The sequence below is a fragment of the Pelodiscus sinensis genome, chromosome 25 (genome assembly GCF_052426305.1).
Source record: "Pelodiscus sinensis isolate ZL-2025 chromosome 25, ASM5242630v1, whole genome shotgun sequence".
NCBI classification, from domain to species: Eukaryota; Metazoa; Chordata; order Testudines; family Trionychidae; genus Pelodiscus; species Pelodiscus sinensis.
The window spans coordinates 17,978,112-17,997,328 of record NC_143076.1 but is presented as its reverse complement, the minus strand read 5'-3'; the positions used below and the strand labels follow the sequence as shown (position 1 = coordinate 17,997,328).

Genomic DNA, 19,217 nt, shown 5'->3' with positions numbered 1-19,217 from the left:
TCAGCCAAAAAGAAACCCGGAACCCACCCCAACATATTGGAGTGCAGTAAAACTCCGACTCGGTCCAAACTCACAATTCATTGATGATGATATCCGGAGACCAGATGGTGCTGAGTGGCAGGGAAATCTCCCTGATACCGTCATAGAGGCTGGAATTCCAGGTAAGATATTCATCCTTCCAGGTCTGTGGGAGGGAGAATGGAGAGCGTGATTCCCCAGGTGGTTTCCCATATTGTGACTTGGCAGGGTGGGTTAATGGAGGTGCCTTGGTGAATCTTGAACCATTTGGTTTCATGATTTAGGGGACGGTTGGTCCAGAGAATATCTCTATATTGGGAATGTGATCATTGCTTGATCACCTGAGCTAATGGCCAAGAAAGAGAGGCTCAGGCTAGCAAGCGAATCCTACTTTGCTTTCTGCGGGATAGAATTTTATAGGTGTGTAGGGTGGATATTGTCATCGGAACGTGGCCGTTTTGCCTGTTGCCAGGATCTGTACAATCAGCCACTTTCCTCCGCTCTACCATCCCCATCTTATTCGTGGCTCAGAAAATGCATTTCTTAGAGCCTGCATTCTCTGAGAACTGCCTGTGTCCAGAGGGGATTCAAATGTGAAAAGAACATCCCTTCCTCTCCCCCTTTCCTCTCCCCCCGCTTTTTATTCATTTCAGGGTCAACATTGTTGTGCTGCCTTTGGGTGAAGGTGCACTCTGCACTGATCGTTACAATATTAACTGAGTCAGAAAGCAAACAATGTATAGTAAATGCTATAGGGCAATTAAGTTCTCTATCTGCTTTAACATCACATGTAGTTGGAACAGGAAGTATTCACTTACCTGCCGAAACCAAATGCTTGTTGTTAGCTTTTGATTCTGTGTATCCTGTAGGGGGGTGAAATAAAATCAAATGTTTAATGAACTACACAACTGACTTAATGAATGGTAAAGAGACAAGCCAACTTAAAAATCACACTGCTCTCAAAACAAGCAGGCTCTGCTGTTCCTGTTGGTATTACACATAACATCTAAGGTTGCTCTACATGAAAGAAATTAGCTAAATATTATCCATTATTTCTTTAGTGTAGTGTTTGGTACATTCGTCCCATAGAGAGTCATTGGGGTTTTACACTGAAATCCATTAGGTGCTTTTGAAAAATCTCTCCCACTCTTTGTATATTCTCAGTTTCAAAAATGTCCCCTCTATAATCAGGTAGATCCTGCAATTACCTGCTCCCAGCTGTAATATCTGCTACAGAGGAGAGTCACATTGGCTTTTCCAGGACTACTCACTGTTGTAAGTGATGTGCCTGGTAGCAGCAGTTTGCAAGAATGGGACTTGAGCGAGTGAGCGTCTCCTGTGCTTTGTGTGGGGCTTTCATGCAGTAACATGGGATCGAAGCGCATTGATGAGATAGGAAAATAGCATGAGCCCTGTGTATACAAATTTGTGTACATTTTGTAAACACCTTTCTTTGGGATTCAGCTGTGCTCCCGTGACTCTTACCTGTTGCTTTTGTTGTGTGAAGAGCTAAAGATACAACAGCAAGTGTGCTTGTAAAACCACCAGACCAGCCAATCAGGGAAGACTTTCAACTCATTTATTTGATCATTTCAGAGGGGTAGTTTTCTATGTTAGTTTTCTAAGTTTTTTCATTCATTTGAAACTGACAAGATTTCAATGTGATGGCATCCCTTTACATTTCTCTTTGATAAAACCAGGCAATGTAGAAGGATCCTGAAGTCTGTTTGGCCATCACCTGGCCTCGTGCCTGCCTTCAGCTCCCATTTGTGATTTCTCTGACAGTGCAATCCTCACTGCAGTAAATTATCTTTGATAAAACAGCACTTTGGCTGCACTTGACACTCTAAATGAATCATCAGTTGCTCTTGCACCCTAATTAGTTACTGTGCCATTAATCAGGCAGCTAAGCATAATACCATATTCTCAGCAAATTCAGGGCTAAAAATATGAAGCTGAGTTTGTATTTAATCAGAATAGTCATAATTTTTCAGAAGGTGTTGCCTCAGCTGCTGCTGTGTTACATCTTTGTCTGTGTGGATTTTCCTGCATAAAACAGAACGTGTGACCTCAAACTAGGTGTATTTTTATGGCATATAGAAATTGCCTGCCTTTGGAATCATTCAACATATTTTCTTTTTCCTCTTTGGCTCTTGTTTGTACTGTGGTAGAATCCTGAGGCCTCTAAATATACGCTTAAAGCTTGGGAATGTGAGCAGTGATGCTGCATTACTTGCAGATATGTAACTGTAGGATCGATGCTGTATTAATTCTTGAGGAAAAAAAGTTTTCTCGAACGACAAGTATCTCAGGATGAAGCAGAAGCACAAGTTGTAGAAAGAAGGCTCCTGTGGAATACAGGGTAGGAAACTTCTCCCAAAATAGATTTGGAATAAAGAAACTAGTTGTTAAGGAAGTGTGACTCCCATCTTGGTGGAATGAGAGAAGATGCAGACTGGGAGCTTGGAATTTGTATATTCGTGCCATTTGGAAAGGGGATCAAGCTTTTCCTGGAAAAGGTGGTGTAGGAAATCACTGGAGACAAATGAAGGAATGGCAACACACCTTCCAGAATCCCTGGATCATCACACAAGCGATTGCATTGAGAAGAAACAAGCGTGGCCTTTGGGTACTCGAGAGAAGTCTGTGGGGTACATCAGAACAACTGTAATTTGGAGAAAACTGAATTTTTGTTTTAAGTTTTACAGCTCTATTATTTTTGTTCTTTTACACCCACAAATTTCATCGCCCGCCCGGCTACGATTAAGTTGTTTACACAGATGTGTTGAAATGGTAGAAAAAAATGTGTGTGTCTGAAAACTGTAGGTACTGGGGGTATGTATCATTTATTTATTTTTTTTAAAGAGGATACTTGATTTTAAAAAAAGATTGAGAAACACTGGCCTATTCAAACACCTTTGCATGGAATACAAATGACCTCTTTCCCCCTTTAAGGGGAGACGTGCTTCAATATCCCAGACAGGACTTGGTGCACACATGCAAAATTAAAAAATGATGTATCAGACAAGCTCCCTTTTGTTTGGCCACTTCCCTAAGCTCCTTTGTAACGGCTCAATACCCAATATGTCCTGTTCTGGAGGCTCTCATTTGCCTGCCTAAGTAATGATCTAACAGGTTTTTTCCCATACACATCTATGATCCCATGAACATTCATGAGCTGTAAAAGGTGAATTCCAGCATAGACAACCTTCACCTAGGGGAGAGCAGGCTGCCGTTTCGTTCACCTGATCGAGTTGCCGCTTATGGTTTACAATGCTAGACTTGTGCAGAATAGATGCCAGGCCAGTTCCAGATTTGGACAAGAGAGGGACTCGGCTAAAGTTTGTCAGTTCCGCCGAGTGGACAGCAAAGAGACCGGCCCCCTACAATTGACTTGACTTGAAGATATTGATTTTTGTTGCAGAGAATGACTTTTAATGCACTTTCAACTAGTGTTCCCTATAAGCTGGATGCTTGTTGAGATTCAAATGCCTCCCAGCTGATTAGCGGAGCATTCCCAGCTAGGTTTTCTGTTTGTATGGGTGGTGCACATTCACACATGGCTTGGTGCACATAAATTATTCCATGCAGAGATGGAAAATATCTTCACATGGATGGAAAAGATTAGAGGGAACACTGCCTTCGATCCTCATAAATCCTTTGATTACATCTTAAACCAAAATGATCAAACTGCAGTATCATAGGCCTACCAACTGTGAAGCATCTGGATCACCCCAGCATCTGGATTTGCGGGTTCACTCCTTCCAGCTCCCCCACTAATGCATATAGTCCTTGAGCATGCCTTCATGGGGTTCAGCAATGGTGCCATCAGCACTGTGTCTCTTCCCTTTTTTTTTTTCTCACCGAAAAAAGCTGTTTGTTGACAGCTATCCTGCACTTCCTGCTAGATTTCCTCCCTTGGCCCACAGAGATCCCAGTCTTGGAGGAGCCAGGGGTGAGAGAGGAGGAGAAAAGATGTCTGAGGCTAAAACTTGAATCTTTTTTGTCAAGTGAAACAAGAAGTTTCTCAATGCCAGCTGGCTGGCGTAATTGGTTCGCTTGTGGTATTATTCACGGCTCTTCCCTCTTTCTTTTTCAGCTACCTTCCATCTTGCTTGTTAAAAGCGAAGGATATTTTGGAGAATTGGAATTCATTAGTCTTCCTAACAGAGGGAGACTACTTAGACTTAAATTGGTGGTTAGCAAATATACAGATAATTCCCACACATGCTTATTTATTGTCTCCAGTTCGGCAGACTATAGAAACAGATGCCTCAGCGTCTGTCTGGGAGGCTCTAGTCAATGGAGTGGAATACAAAGGTATCTGGGATTCGGAATTGACGAAACTCAATATAAACAAATTGGAACTCTTCTCCATTGATGAGATTATCTCCCTAATCAGGTTTCCCCAAGGTACTCATAATAACTTGATATTCTCAGACAAGACTAGTCTTTTATGGACAGGAAACAGGAGGCAAAAGATCACAATAGAAGTCAGAGGCAGTGATGAAAATAGGGTGAGAGCGCGTCACACAAAACAATGGTTGCTGAACAGTTTGTCTATTAGTACATGCACCTGCTGGAGTCTCTACTGCATCAAGTCCTTTAAAGCCTACAGCTTCTTGATGACACTAGCTCTGAAGCCAAGTCTCTGATTAGATTTATCTGAGAGCACGAACATGCATTTGTTACAGCCAAGAAAGCAGAGAATACCCTGGCTCTTTGTACTACTGCACTCCTGGTCTGGTAGAATCACTTCGCCCAAACCCCACGAGCTGGCATCTAACGGGGTGAAGATGATGAATTCAGAATGTGAAAGCTTTGCCTGCATACTCTGTAATTCACCACTTCCTACTGTGTACCAAAGATTAGGAGGGTCTGGTTACAGTTAAAATAGCTTTAAAAGCAAAGCCCTGCTAGAGCTTCCGATAGAGCCTCTTTCTTTTAGTTACTGTCACCCCAAAAGGCATTTTCCAGCTCTGCTATGTCCCATTTTCTCCTTGTGCAGTGACGAGGGGAGGTACAAGGCAGGAGGATGTGCTACGCCCCTCTAGAAAAGAAGAGGCCCTCACTCCCTTTATTTACACCCAAACTTCAGATCTTTACGTGCTCTGAAATGCAATCTCACTAATTAAATAGCTGCGATATTAGAGGCAATTACAGTGTGTAGTTATTTGTTAATTCATGTAGCATATTTCATATAATTAATACTGTGCCTCATTCCCCGCCTATGCTAATACACTTGCCTGCGCCTCAAATACATTTCAGCAGCTCCCAGAATATCTAAGCAGCTCAGGTTATCTGAGGAGGCAGTTTGATTGGCACAGGCCTTCTGACTGTGCTGCCAAAATGAAAATTCATATTTTAATATACCCTGATGTGTGCTATTAAGAACATTTTGGTTCATTAAAAAGGAAAAAATTCTGTGAGTCTAATTTAAATCTCACTGGCTATTTTTGTTGTCTCTTTTTTTTACTGCTTGTGTTTCCTTCATGTTGGACGGTGTCATTGACTTGCTCAGTTCACTTTACTTAAAGTCAAGTTTCTTTCAAGGCTATTGCAGAAAATTGCCATAGCTGGAACAACATTATTCCCAATGGACCACCCATACACATTCCACAGTGGCTGCAGCTATTTCCCCTGTGCTATGCTTCTGAAATAGCGGGGGGGAGGGGGAGAAGCGTGATACGTTGTGAATGTTGAGTTTGATTCCTGCAATGATATTAATAGTACCCTTGGAATATCTACACTTAAGATCAGTAGACCCTGTGATTATAGAACCACAGAACACTAGAACCAGGAGGGACCTTGCGGGGTCATCAAGTCCAGTCCCCTGCCCTCATGGCAGGACCAAATACTGTCTAGACCATCCCTGACAGGTGTCTGTCCAACCTGCTCTTCAATATCTCCAGTGATGGAGAGTCCACAACCTCCTTAGGCAATTTATTCCAGTGCTTAATCGCCCTGACAGGTAGGAAGTTTTTCCTAAACCTCCCTTGCTGCAATTTAAGCTCATTGCTATTTGTCCTGTCCTCGGAGGCCAAGGAGAACAAATGTTTCTCCCTCTTCCTTGTGACACCCTTTTAGATACTTGAAAACTGCTCCCGTGTCCCCTCTCAGACTTCTCTTGAGACTTTTGTGTCATATCCCAGTAACAGACAAACATTGGGCTTCTCTGACCTGATCTGGCTGCAGCTGTTTCTTAAACGAAAAGGCATGGAGAGTCTGTTGCTCTCTCCCTCTAGCACTGTGACGTGTAACACACTCAGCACATAGGGGCCAGAAGCATTTTGTCCATTCTTTGCTGCTCCTTCCAAATTTCCTGGCACTTGGAGCTTAAGTTTCTGACCTCTTCCCCAATCTGTATCTGTTTATATCATTTTCTGGAATCCCAATTGTCTCCAAAAGCACCTAACCCCTTAGGCCAATGTTCGTTACATGGTGGTCACGTCTGCTCTGAGCTCTTTGTGAAAATGTCACTTCCTGGTTCTCTGTACCTAGCAAAACATTATTTGAATGTGGGTTTCTAAAACTAAAAAGGGGAAGTTTTAAACCTGGGATTTGCAACATAGCTTAAAAGAGCTAACACCCAAGTGATAAATCCCATTCAACTGAGATGTTGGACTCTTTTAGGTTATTTGGTAAATCCCAGGTCTCAGTCTCTCAAAACTGTGCTAACTGAAACTGATCAAAATAGAAGATTTACAAAAGTCTGTATTTGTCTGTCTGTCCAACCTTTAGCAAAACAATCTATTGCTAAAAATATGTCTTCCTTGCACTGAGTCAAAGGATTATTTCTACGTTTTCTCAGCCTGAATTCAATTGACCATGCTGCTTTTAAAAATTTCTTTCTAGCATTTTGAGATTCCAGGAACTCTGATTTAAAAGGAGCAAGGTGGAAGGAGCAAAGTGGTTTGTCAATAAACACACAGCTCCTTCTGCAGAAAAGCAGCACGTGCAGCCCCTGACATCCATTCAACTCCAGTCTCCACCCAGCGGATGCTACTGTATTATGAACAGCAGGACGCTAGTTGTAAATAAGCTTGAGGTTCTGTTTACCACATCCAGCACTGCATGGACAAAGAGATCAAGGTAAACGGTCGTGGCCTTTGACCAGTTCCTGACAGGTCTCACTCCTTTGTTGTAATTCAGCAACAGGTGCCTGGTCAGACGGTGCAAAGTAGCATTTCTGGGCCGTTGGGGATCTCTGGTTGAGCTTCCTGAAAAACAAATGAATTTGCGTAATTAGACATGGCCAGCGGAAGAGGAAAAGTGGTTAGCTCTTGCTGTTGTTGCTGAGGCTGGGTTTATTTTTGTACGGGCTGAATCACTGCGAATGGAGTTGGGGCAGAGATGGGAATTTCCTGCAATATGCGTAGAAGAACCTGGTTGAATTTGCTGGTGTCGTACTTTAGGTCGGGAGGGCATGTAACCTTTGTAGGGGGAGATGTGATAGAAGGGAGGCCTGGGGAGTCAAAAAAAACTATGCTGGAAATATACCGGACCAACATGGGACGATGCGTGGAAAGTGGATTTCCTGGGGAATCTCTAAAGAGAGTTTAATGCAAGCTCTGATTATGCAAAAACCCGGCCCCTCCAAGCTTGGGGGGGGGGGGCATGTTCTTCTACTGACATGATCTAGAACACCAAGCTCTGAGGCCCAAAATGTACAAAGCAATAGGCTGCTCTGCCAAGTTTGTGTTCTGGCTCTGGCTCTGGCTCTGGCTCTAAAATGGATGAATTTGTGACCCCAGGGAAAATCCAATGCTGAGCTTGAACTTCTCGTGTTACACTGTTCGTAGCCCTCAGACAAAAAGTGATGCTGAGGTGCTGGCCTGCTTAGGCATCCTAACTTGCTGGGGAATAGCCGAGTGTGAAGCAGAAAGATGTGATGCCTTAAGACCCCAGTTTGGAGGAAGTGCGAGATGTGTCTTTGCCCAATAAAGATGACAACTGAGAGCCAGAAACCTTTGAATGGGTGCCCTCCAGGGACCACCGAGAGGGGCAATACAGGTGCAGTTACTCTGAACCTGATACAGGGATAACAAAGCACTTTACATATAGGCCTTTGGTTTGCATCTAGCATCGGGCTGGTAGTTGCCAAAAGTCCTTGGCTCCTGAGGATTGTTTGGCGGCCTTTCTGAAAGGAATGGGTGGCTTGAAGTTCTCAGTGTACAAAAAGTACCCCGTTCAAACAGTGCAGTGACGGGCAGAGAGAGGCACCCGACAAACGGATCTCTCCCGTGCAAGTCCCTTTTGCTCCACTCTGGAGCACATGGGGCAGAGAGCGTCTGGATCTGTCTGTGCTCTCCCTGCTCTGTGGATGCTTGGAGAGAGCCAGTCTCGGGATGAGGCTGATACTGTTCACAGGCACTACGTTCACATTTTTCATTTTTACTTTTGGGTAATCGATTGGTTTCTTGTTAATGACATTTCCTTCCATGGTCAGTGGGTCTCATTCAAGATTTAGACAAGGAAGCTTCCTGTGAACTCGAATTTAGTGAACCCAGGAAACAATCTGATTTGGAAGCTCATGAGATTGTCTGTCTGATCTTTCCTCCTTCCCTCCTAACCCACACCCCTCAGATGCACTAACCCGAAAAGCCAAATCCATGTCTGCATAGTAAAAACAGGGGGTGGGGAATCCAGCTTGTCCTGCAACAGGGCTCCATGGTCCTTGAGCCGTACGGGTGGAGGGGAGGGAGAAATGAAGACCAGCAATTGTATGTGACAGATTTCTGAGTGCTCCCTCTGAAATGCAAAACGATAGTTTGCTCACAAGCTCCGGCAGGCCTTGGGGAGCGCAACCTCATTGGGCTGAAACAAATTGCCCAGGCACGTGAATGAAATCTAATCTGCAGTGTCCCATGCGCGCCGTCGCCTGAGCACTCGGTGCTTCTGATGGCGGTTTTGATGAGCTGCTGAAGGTCTGAGAGATCCAACAGGAAACTGTAAATGAGATCTCTCTTCCCGGCACGCCAGGCCTGCTCATGCCCATTCCTTTAGGAAGCATGTGGTGCCGCTAGCCGCCAGAGGCGGCAATTTCTATGATTTATCAATGTCATGGAGAACAAAATGCTAACGACTCTACTGTCGGTGCCCTGGCCTGGGCCGAGAAGGAGTCACCTTCGATCTCATCAGCGCTGCGAGCCAAACGAGCGTTTCATTCTCCCGCAGCAGCCTCGCCTGTTCAGTGCCCCGGGAAGGCCTCCCCCTCGGCACCGTTTTCATTTGAATCAGAGCAGTGCCTAAGATCCCAGCTGAGACCCCTTCACGCTTCCTGCCAGCTCAGCTAGGGGATCTGTCTATTACAGGCCTGCACAACATACAGCCTGCAGGCCGCATGCGGCCTGAAGGGGCTCACTGTGTGGCCCATGACGACTTTCGGAAACAACTTTCGCTCTTCTCCACCTCCCTCCTCTCTTCCGCTCTCCTCGACTCCCCTTTTGAATGCGGCGCTCTCTTGTGCCGGCACCTCTCCCCCTGACATCAGGGACGTATGCACGTTCTGGCCCCGCCCTACGTCCGCGTGCGGCCCCGCCCCCGCTTCTGGCTCCAGTCCCAGGACTTGGCCCCCCTGCACGCCGCTCAGCTGGGCGGCTGCTTGTACGGCGCAGACCGCTGTCAGAATGCCATGCTCCCCGTGCAGCACGGGGGCCGCCCCGTCACAGCTCGCCAGCTGGTAAAATCTACGCCCCGTCGATATTATAACTTGGATCAGAGTTATTTCTTCTCTTTGTGTGCGAGTGTGAGTCTTTGCCTTGTGTGTGAATTTATTCAACAAAATCTTGACACGCCTTGTTTGGTTTGTTTTTTTGATTGACAAAAATGTTTAGCCCGCGTGTTCGGTATTTTTTGGGAGAGCATCTGGCAACCCTACTTGCAGCCCGCAGCTGTTTTCTTTGGAGTAATATGGCCCTCGCCGCTTTCCGAGTTGTGCAGGTACTATTGGCTTGGGGGCGAGGGGACAACTCCTGCCTGAGCCTTCCCTGTGTTCACTAAATAAGCACAGCTGCCTGAGCAGGGACCCCACTTTTTGGTTAAGTCAGCACCAGCATTCGGACCCTGGAGATCAATTTGCACCAATTTGTTACCTGCCGTGAACTGGGATCCTTTCTTGAGAGGCCAGCAGATCCTGTGACGGAAGCAGCACATTCCCCAAGATGGCCTGGGTCATAGTGGGCCAGATTCTCAGCTGCCATAGCTCTACTGCAATCAACAGGGCTTTGCCAGGGGTGAGCCAGGTAAGCGTCTGATCCAGCCCATTTCAATGGCGTTCTTCTTGAGCATTCTCCCTTTCCTTGCCTTCGCTCCTGTCCAGCTGGACACAGCTCTCTGCAGTGCCCTTCTAAGTGTTTGCTATTGGACAGTGGCATGAGACGGAGCCTCTGCTGCAGGAGCTGCTATTGCTTCATATGTGAGCCTGGAGAATAAGATAACCCCAGGGGCTGAGTTCTTCCAGCTGGAGTCACTGTCATCAGCCACCCTGCCTGGAGGAGGGAGCATAGAGTGCAAGACCAGCGTAGACTTGTCCATCGAATCCAGCATCCAGATTCCAACAATGGCCAGCACCAGATGCTTCCAAGGAAGGAATGGGTTTGATAGATGTAAAATCATCTGTACCCCCATAAAAGTCCCATCCTTATCCCTAATAATTATGTATTAGATAAAAACCTCATGTGTTGGGCTTTATTCTCCCAATCAACACTCTTTTTTGTTAGCCTAGTATAAGCAATTCTGACTTGGCATTCTTGTTATCCACAGAATAGTCCAATTTCTCTTTGAATCTTGCCCCCTTCTTTGCTTTTAAGGCATCATGAGGCAGTGAGTTCCACAGTCTAATTTCACAGCAAGCGGGGGTAAATATGATCTTTTATCCATTTCAAAGCAGGGAATGCAACTCCAGGATTCACACCCCCTGGTTAATCTTTCTAACCCAGTGGTCCCCAACGCGGTGCCCGTGGGTGCCATGGCGCCCGCTGGGGCATTTATGTGTGCCCACCAAGTGCTCAGGGCCAGCCCCGCTCCGGGCACATGGCGAATGCACGGTGCCAGTCCTGGGCACACAGCACCAGCCCCGCATGCATGGGTGGCCCCGCTCCTGGACGCGCGGCTATGGGGGCCACCGGCCACGGGTGCGTGGCAAATGTGCGGCCCCGTGGCTATGGGGGGCGTCAGCCCGGGGCGCATGGCGAATGTGCGGCCCTGGGCGCAGGGTGAATGTGCGGCCCTGCGCCTGGACACATGGCACATGGGGGGTGCTGGCCCCAGGCGTGCAGCAAATTGGTGGCCCCACCCCCAGATGCACGGTGTATGGGGTCATCGCCCCTGAGCACATAGCACATGCACAGCCCTGCCCCCGGGCACGCGATTGGCCCCGCCCCTGGGTGCCCGGCAGCTCCAAAAGTTTGGGGACCACTGTTCTAACCACTCAGAAGGTCAGGCTGCTTTCTGAGATATATAAATTGCAAAATAATTGCGTTTTGGTTCTGAAAGCAAATTGGCCAGAGCAGGATTAATTACAGCAGAGAGAGATTAAGAATGTAAGTGACCATTAATTAACACGACATTATTCCTCTGAGAGCTAATGTGACATTCACATGAGCATTAGACCAATCCCAAATCAGCACTGTCTCAACGGACACAGAAAGAATCCACCAAGAGCAGCTCAGCCAGGGTTTTCTCTGGGACTTCTCACGGCATAGGAGTATAATGCAATAATCTATGCTATTTATCACCATTAGGAACATTTTGGACCATTGAGGGTGGGGAGATGCTTGTGAATGGAAACAGACTGGAAATTAGCCTCTTTTCTATTCCGTCTTCCACTTCTGGATACTGTCGTTAACCACTCTGGTCTGTGTCTGTCTCAGGCTCTGTGACCCAGATCAGAAGATATTGAGGCTCCTAACTTGCATTGCAGTGAATGTGGCATTGCTTGGAGTTGCACACAACGTTCAAGGGGAGGCTAATTCCAATGTGACGCCGCATGCTGGAGGGAAGAAGCAAAGATTCTGATGGAGCAGGGAGGCAGCTGAGCCCTCTCCTACAGATCAGGATCATTCCTGTAAGGGGCACAAGGAAATCACATGCCTAAGTCTCATGGATTCCCTGGCCAAAGAGGCAGATTGATAAAGGCACTTATATGCCCAACGCCAATTCATTTCAATTGGTTTAGCAGGAGGGCTAAACACCTGGGCTACCTCTACACTGGCATGATTTCCCGGAAATGCTTTTAACGGAAAAGTTTTCCGTTAAAAGCACTTTTGGAAAAGCACGTCTAGATTGGCAGGATGCTTTTCTGGAAAAGCACTTTTTGCGGAAAAGCGTCCGTGGCCAATCTAGACGCTGTTTTCCGCAAAAAAGCCCCAATCGCCATTTTCGCGATCGGGGCTTTTTTGCGGAAAACAGAACGATGCTGTCTACACTGGCCCTTTCAGGAAAAAGTCTTTCGCCCAAATGGGAGCAGCATAGTTTTTCCGGAAAAGCACTGATGATTTTACATTAGATCGTCAGTGCTTTTCTGGAAATTCAAGCGGCCAGTGTAGACAGCTGGAAAGTTTTTCCAGAAAATCAGATGATTTTCCGCAAAAACTTGCCAGTGTAGACACAGCCCTGGTTTTTACAATCTGGTCCAAAGTCCTCAGCACTCTGCAAAACGGAACTTGTCAGGAATCAGGGAGCATTCAGTGCTTGCACTCCATATGAATTTGGGGGATGACACATGCACTCCTTTTTCATTGCCCTTAGATCAGCTCTCTCTGGACCACTGTGCAGTAGGTTCAGTCTGTCTGCCTGGAATGGGATTTCCATGAAATTACAGTTCCTGTCTGCGTGAATCCTCCCACAAGTTCATCTGATTTAGTGAGGACAGTGCATGCCGCAGGTCTTGTCACATAATTTCACAACCACGATGATCAGCCGCTGGAAACACTTGGATGCTGCCAAAACCCCCAACTAACACACACACACTGCACACCCCAGGAGCAGAAGCGCTACTGAAATACAAGACCTACTCCGACACCAGCTGCCAACGCGCTGTCCCTGTCCAGACAGATTGTTCTGGTTTTCAGGTGACCCCTGGTATAAAAATCAGGAAGGAGGATATCTCCATTTGTACTGGTGAGAGACACAGTCTGATACATGCAGTCAAATGCAAGGAATTATCTGTAGATCTCTGCCGCTGAAGGGAGGAAACTGAGCCAACTCCTCTTCTGCCACAGAGACAGCAAAGTCACGTCCTTGCAGAACTCTTCCAGTCTGTGCCTACGCTGCATCTACTCTATCCTATAGGCCAGCACTTCTCCCTGCAACATGCTAACTTCTGGCTTCATAGAGCATTGAGACACCTGGGTTTGAGTCTGATCTCTGCCCTGCTTTCACTGTGTAACCTGGGACAAGTCACTCATCGCTTTTGGGCCTCAGTTTCCCCCTTGTAAAATGGATCTAGCTATACTTGTACCTCTCCATCTGCCTGTCAATATCATGCCGATAGCTATATTATCTGACATCGTGAGGCATTTGTAAAGCACCTTGAGATTTTCTGAGGGGTGGTTATTATCTGGTGTGTTCACAGCGGCATGTGTTTTTCGTGGTCCTCTCTCTAATGTGACCTGTGCAGTGTATAACTTGTAAGCTCAAAGGGAATCTGCACAACAACATCAGAAGGCATAATCCCCCTGCAGATTCCAGGGGGAAAGTTCTACTCGATGGAGTGAATGACAGCACAAAAAATGATCAATTGTAGGATGCTGGCATTGAGTCACGATTCTAAGATTCTGCATCCACTCATCACCCTTGAGACAATGCACGAAGGTGACACCACCGGCCTGCATTCCAACCCCACGTTTGGAAACGTTATAGACTGAAACTGAAGTGAGTCCCATTTGCAGCCTTGCACAGAGGTGGGATTCTGGACCCAACGGGATCTCTCACCTTAGCAAAGCCGCCCATTCAGATTTTAGTTTTATTAAAATAACATTAAACTCCAACCTTATTTACAAGGAGAACTGAAAAACCTTTTGAGCATAGGTTTGGCTCAATTTGGTGGGAGACTGATGATAAAATAATAAAAAGCCCTGGGGACTTTTCAGAGACATGAATGCCAGTGAAAACGAGAGGTCTGTTCCCCTGAATTGTAACATGGTGTGGTGGCACGTTGGGGTTCCCCTCGATCCTGCACCCCCATAGCAGCAAGAACAGACTCCACCAGCCAATAGAATAGTGAAGGTTTATTGCCTCTCCAGGATACAGCACAGCACAGACATGATGTGGTTACAGGAGTCAGGGCCAGGATGCCTCAGACCCCCTTGAGATGGGGTGCCGGGCCCCTTAGATTCCTAGCCCCCTCCTTAGTCTGTCTTCTTCATGGTTCCAGCCCAAGACTCCCCTTCCCCCAACACTCCTTTCCTTAGTTCCCTTGCTGCCCTCAACCGGTCTGACCGGTTGGGTCTTTGTCTCTGTGACCTAGGCAGCCCACCTGCTGGGCACTGCTCACAGACAGAGGCCAGTAGGGGTCGCCCACAGCCCACAGCATAGCAACCAGCAAGGAACTGACACTACATCACAACATGTGGATGAATCAATGGGAATCACACATCACAATGCAGGGGGACACCGGGTTACAGAGCAAACAGCACCCCCGCTACGTCACACACGGCCCATGCAAACCTCCCAGCCTGAAAAACTGCTGAGGAACTTTACATAGAAAAAGTCTCAGCGGGGCAGCTGGGTTAATCTGTAACTGTACAAACAACTAGTAGTCCTGTGGCACCTCAGAGACTAACAAATGATTTAGGTTATGAGCTTTCATGGGTAAAACTCACTTCACCAGATGAGTCAGTCGTTACATAGAAAATAAGCCACTAACTCACTCCTTTTTTAACCCTTTCTTTTCTCTGTTACGTGCTGGAGATAGTCGCGGCTATGTGCGTCTGCAGTATGAGGCTTCTGTGCATCGGTACCACGCACGTCCTAGTGCGCTGTAGACCTCTGAGACTTTGATGGCTTACCCCTTGAAAGCACTGTCACTTTCTAGACTCGTAGTCAGAGGAATGCTTGCAAAGATCCTGTTCATCTTAATTATATCACAAAATTAGACCCATCAGAGAGGAGCAGCACCATGGGGTCACCTATTCAATGCGTCCCTTCAGGGGTAGCACAAGATGGCCCCTGTAGTATGAATTCTAGTCAGTTATAAAAAGAGAGTACATAGTGTGTGGGTATACATACAGTAACATTATATATATAATACAAAATCATATGCAGTGTTTGCAGGCATGGGTTACATCACATATCTTATCAAATAAACTTACCTGAGGCTAAGAGGTTAAGAAGAAAGAGGGACATGAACACAGCCGCCATCTCATCATCTGCAACATCTGGCTTTGTCCAGCACTCCCACCATCTGAAGCTTTTGAAAGTGAAAAGTAACCGTGTCTCTCTACCAGGCACCGTTCCTCACTAGAGTGGCATTCTGTCTAAAATATCCAACGGGGGCCGAGGTGAATGGAACGGTTACCTGGACATTTCTGGGCTCTCCTCTAGCTCTGAAATACCCCAGCCCCTACTGATCTGGAATTGGATTATAGGCAGCGTTTTAATTTCATTGACATTCTAGCGCTAAGTGAATAATGGAATCCAAGGCTAGTCCCCAGGAGAGGAAATACCATGCTAATATGATTTCCTTTAGTGCTCTTACCTGAGGCTGTGCCTGTCGCTGACTTACAGCATGCTAATTCCATTAATAATTGAGGCCCAAATAGCTGCTTTAAATCAGACTTGTGCGGCAGCGTCTTCAGCATTTGACAATAGTTACTGCACTCTTGAATTACCCTGGATAATGGAAACCCGCTATTGTTTAATGAAGAACAATCGCTAACAGTGCAGGGGGAAAAATCCTGTCTGCTTTTTGTCTTTCCTGACTCTCTTTAATTAAAAGATGTATTGCACTGTGATTAATGGAAGCGCTTGGGTAGGGGTTTGTTTGGCACATTTCAGAAAGGGAATGAGACGCTCCCTGACAGCAGGATGATTTCAAAGGCTGTTCAGGCCCCTTCCAAACTGGCATCTACAAATAAAAGGGGGAGCTTAAGTGGCATGAATGCACTTGCTCTGTCTCTGGCTTTATGGTAGAAATGGGCCCCCTGGATCCAAACACCTTTCACGTTGCAGCTTAGGCCCGTGGCTGGTCGTTATGCTGCGGGTTAAAACAAGGAAAGGGTGCTATCTAGGCAGCTGCGATGTCGTTGGGGACGGTGTCGACCCAAGCAGAAGTAGAGCTTCTATCCTGGCGGTGGCGTTTTCTCTGGATAGTGGGAGATGTATCCAGTGCTGGTTTTTATCCCCTAAGGCCACCAGTGCCCTGGCAGAATGTCCCCTTTCTCCCTGTTCTCTGGGGACTGTGAATGTATCAGTCTGGCAGATCGGAGGAATCCAAGTGACCTTTCCTCTTGTTTGGTAACATGTCCTGCTGCCCCGTAGCCAGGAGCGAAGGGGGGACAGGGCGTCTCCATAAAGGTAGACATGGGAAAGGTCTCCCCAAGGGACAGTGTCTGAAAAGTCACCAGGGTGGCGACTCCGACAGGACTGAAGAGTCTGCTCCATTGCTGTCTGTTCAGACACACCAGCCTCTCCCCCTTTCTCCACTCCTCCTCTTCAGAATCCCCAAAGAATCACAGGCTCAGAGCATCAACGGTATCGTTGTCCAGCTCCCACTCGCTCCATCTGGCATGCTGACTGTCACCAGGCAAAGGTGAGAGCGAGTGCGTCTGAGATGACCCACTTGAAGGGATGCGTGCAAAATTCCTGTGCACAGAAACCTTCTCAAGGTCCATCTACCCTGCGGTAAGAGACCCGTGGCATGGCAGTAGCAGGTCTGGGTCGGCTGACTTGGGCTTGCAGGGACTTGGGCTGCTGAGCTATAAAAAGGTGGTGTAGACGTTTGGGCTCTCAAACCTGCGGGGGACAGGGAAAGGGAGTCTGAGCCCATTCTCCAGCTTGAGTGCAAACATCTACAATAACGAGAAGTCCCGTGGCATCTTACAGACCAGTGTTTCTCAACCAGTGGTATGAGTACCCTTAAGGGTACTGGAGAGAAGTCTGGGGAGTGCGTCAACATAACTGAAATTTGGAGAAAACTTAATTTTTGTTTTAAGTTTTACAGCGCTTTATTATATTTGTACTTTTTACACCCCAAAATTTCATCACCCACCTGGCTGCGATTAAGTTGTTTAAACAAATGTGTTGCAATGGTAGAAAAAATGGTGTGCGTCTGAAAACTGTAGGTACTGGGAGTACTTCTAACTTTTTTTTTTAAAGGGGTACTTTATAAAAAAAAAGGTTGAAAAACACTGTTATAGACTAACCGATTTATTGGAGCATAAGCTTTTGTGGGCAAAGACCCACTTTGTCTTATGCTCCAATCCATCTGTTAGTTTATAACAGTGGTCCCCAACCATTTGAGGTTGCCGGGCGCCAGGGGGCGTGGCCATTCGCCCGCCGGGAGCCAGAGGGCAGGGACACTTGGGCCCCCGGGGGCGGGGCCCCCTCCAAGGGCCACACGCCCAGGGCCGACGCCCAACACCCCTCCTCCCAAGCACCGCGCACCCGGGCCCTGCGCTCCCCCCATGCGCCCAGAGCACGGGCGGCCAATCCACGGCACTCCCGGGGCTGGCGCTCACCATGCGCCCGGGGCCGGCTCCGGCACCATGCATGCTCCACGTGCCTGGGGCCAGGCCAGCCCCGAGCACTTGGTGGGCGCACACAAATGCCCCCACGGGCGCCATGGCACCTGCGGGCACCGTGTTGGGGACCACTAGTCTATAAGGTGCCACAGGACTCCTCATTGTTTATGCAGATCCAGACTAACACGGCTACCCCTCTGATACTTGTCAACATCTACAATACTATTTTTAGCCCGAGCCCACCAAGCCTTGGTCAACAGCCTGGGCTCTGAGACCTGGCGGGCTGTGTTTTTATTGCAGTGTTGACTTACCCTCATAGGCTCAAATCCTATCTTTCTTATTTAGGCAAAGCATCCACTGAAACCTCTCCCAGTGATGTCAGTGGAGGATTTTCCTGGGTAAAAGTGGCAAGGTCTGAATCAAACTGCAAGCGTTTTGATCCGAGAACAGAACCATTCTACGTTCTGCCTCTGTTCATTCTCTCCCACGGAGTGTCACTAGATAAGTATTTGTCCTACGGCTGTGCTGAGATCTACACAGAGATACGTAGAAAGCCTCTTGTCCACCCTTCTTTAATATGTTCTCTTGACTGTCTGCGTGCCACTGAATGGCCATGGTTAATGATTTACAATCCATCAAACCTTCATTAACTAAAGTACCCTCAGCCTTGTGATCCCAGCATTATTATTCCTAGCGGGTAGACAATTGTTGCTAGAATGTGTTTAGCTTTGTAGAGACGTTGATACCAAGGCAGTTCAGTGAATGCTAAATCCCACTCCATCCATCATTCTGGAAAACACCATACAAGCATCTAGCTCAGCACTCACCTGCATTTGCAGTTTGTTTCCCTCCACGTAGCGTCTCTCTAAGTCGGCTGATGTCTTCGTTGGGCATTAGTTCGATGCACATGTTTTATGAACGTTCTTCTCGTGGACTCGTTCTTTAAATCCACTTTCTCGAACAAGAGAGCAGTCCACTTCTCCACGGACCTTGGATTGTTTGAGGGAGGACTGGCCACTCACCACAGAATTCTCCTGTGCCGTTTTCTCTGTATTCCTCTGGCTGGGGTAAGAAGGGGGAAAGACTTTGCCTGTGGCAGACAACTTGAGGAAAAGGGACTGCTTAGCTTTGGAAAATAGAAACTCTGGACGTGATCTTGGAGATTTTGTAAGGGATCTGCTAGATTCCTACATGGAGAGGGTATTATATGGACCCATTGTTGCATGCTGAGAAGGGGGAGACCGGAGTAGGCCCTTAGAAGGACCTTTTCTTTCTAAAACAAAATACAGGACTATGTAGCACTTTAAAGACTAACAGGATGGTTTATTAGATGATGAGCTTTCGTGGGCCAGACCCACTTCTGTGGGTCTGGCCCACGAAAGCTCATCATCTAATAAACCATCCTGTTAGTCTTTAAAGTGCTACATAGTCCTGTATTTTGTTTCAGCTACACCAGACTAACACGGCTACATTTCTATCACTTTTCTTTCTAAGCACTCAAAGGGGGTGCGTCTA

General features: G+C 47.1%; 1 protein-coding gene across 1 annotated transcript in view; it reads right to left on the bottom strand.

The window, feature by feature from the left end:
* HTR3B (5-hydroxytryptamine receptor 3B) overlaps nt 1-18,611 on the bottom strand; it is a 28,865-nt gene extending 10,254 nt beyond the window's left edge. The window contains exons 1-5 of the mRNA XM_089773284.1: nt 18,530-18,611; nt 15,333-15,338; nt 7,078-7,238; nt 837-881; nt 75-184 (exon numbers count right to left, since the gene is read on the bottom strand). Coding sequence (XP_089629410.1) covers nt 75-184; nt 837-881; nt 7,078-7,238; nt 15,333-15,338; nt 18,530-18,611 — 404 coding nt within the window. The remainder of the gene's footprint in view (nt 1-74; nt 185-836; nt 882-7,077; nt 7,239-15,332; nt 15,339-18,529) is intronic.
* Nucleotides 18,612-19,217: the final 606 nt, after the last annotated feature.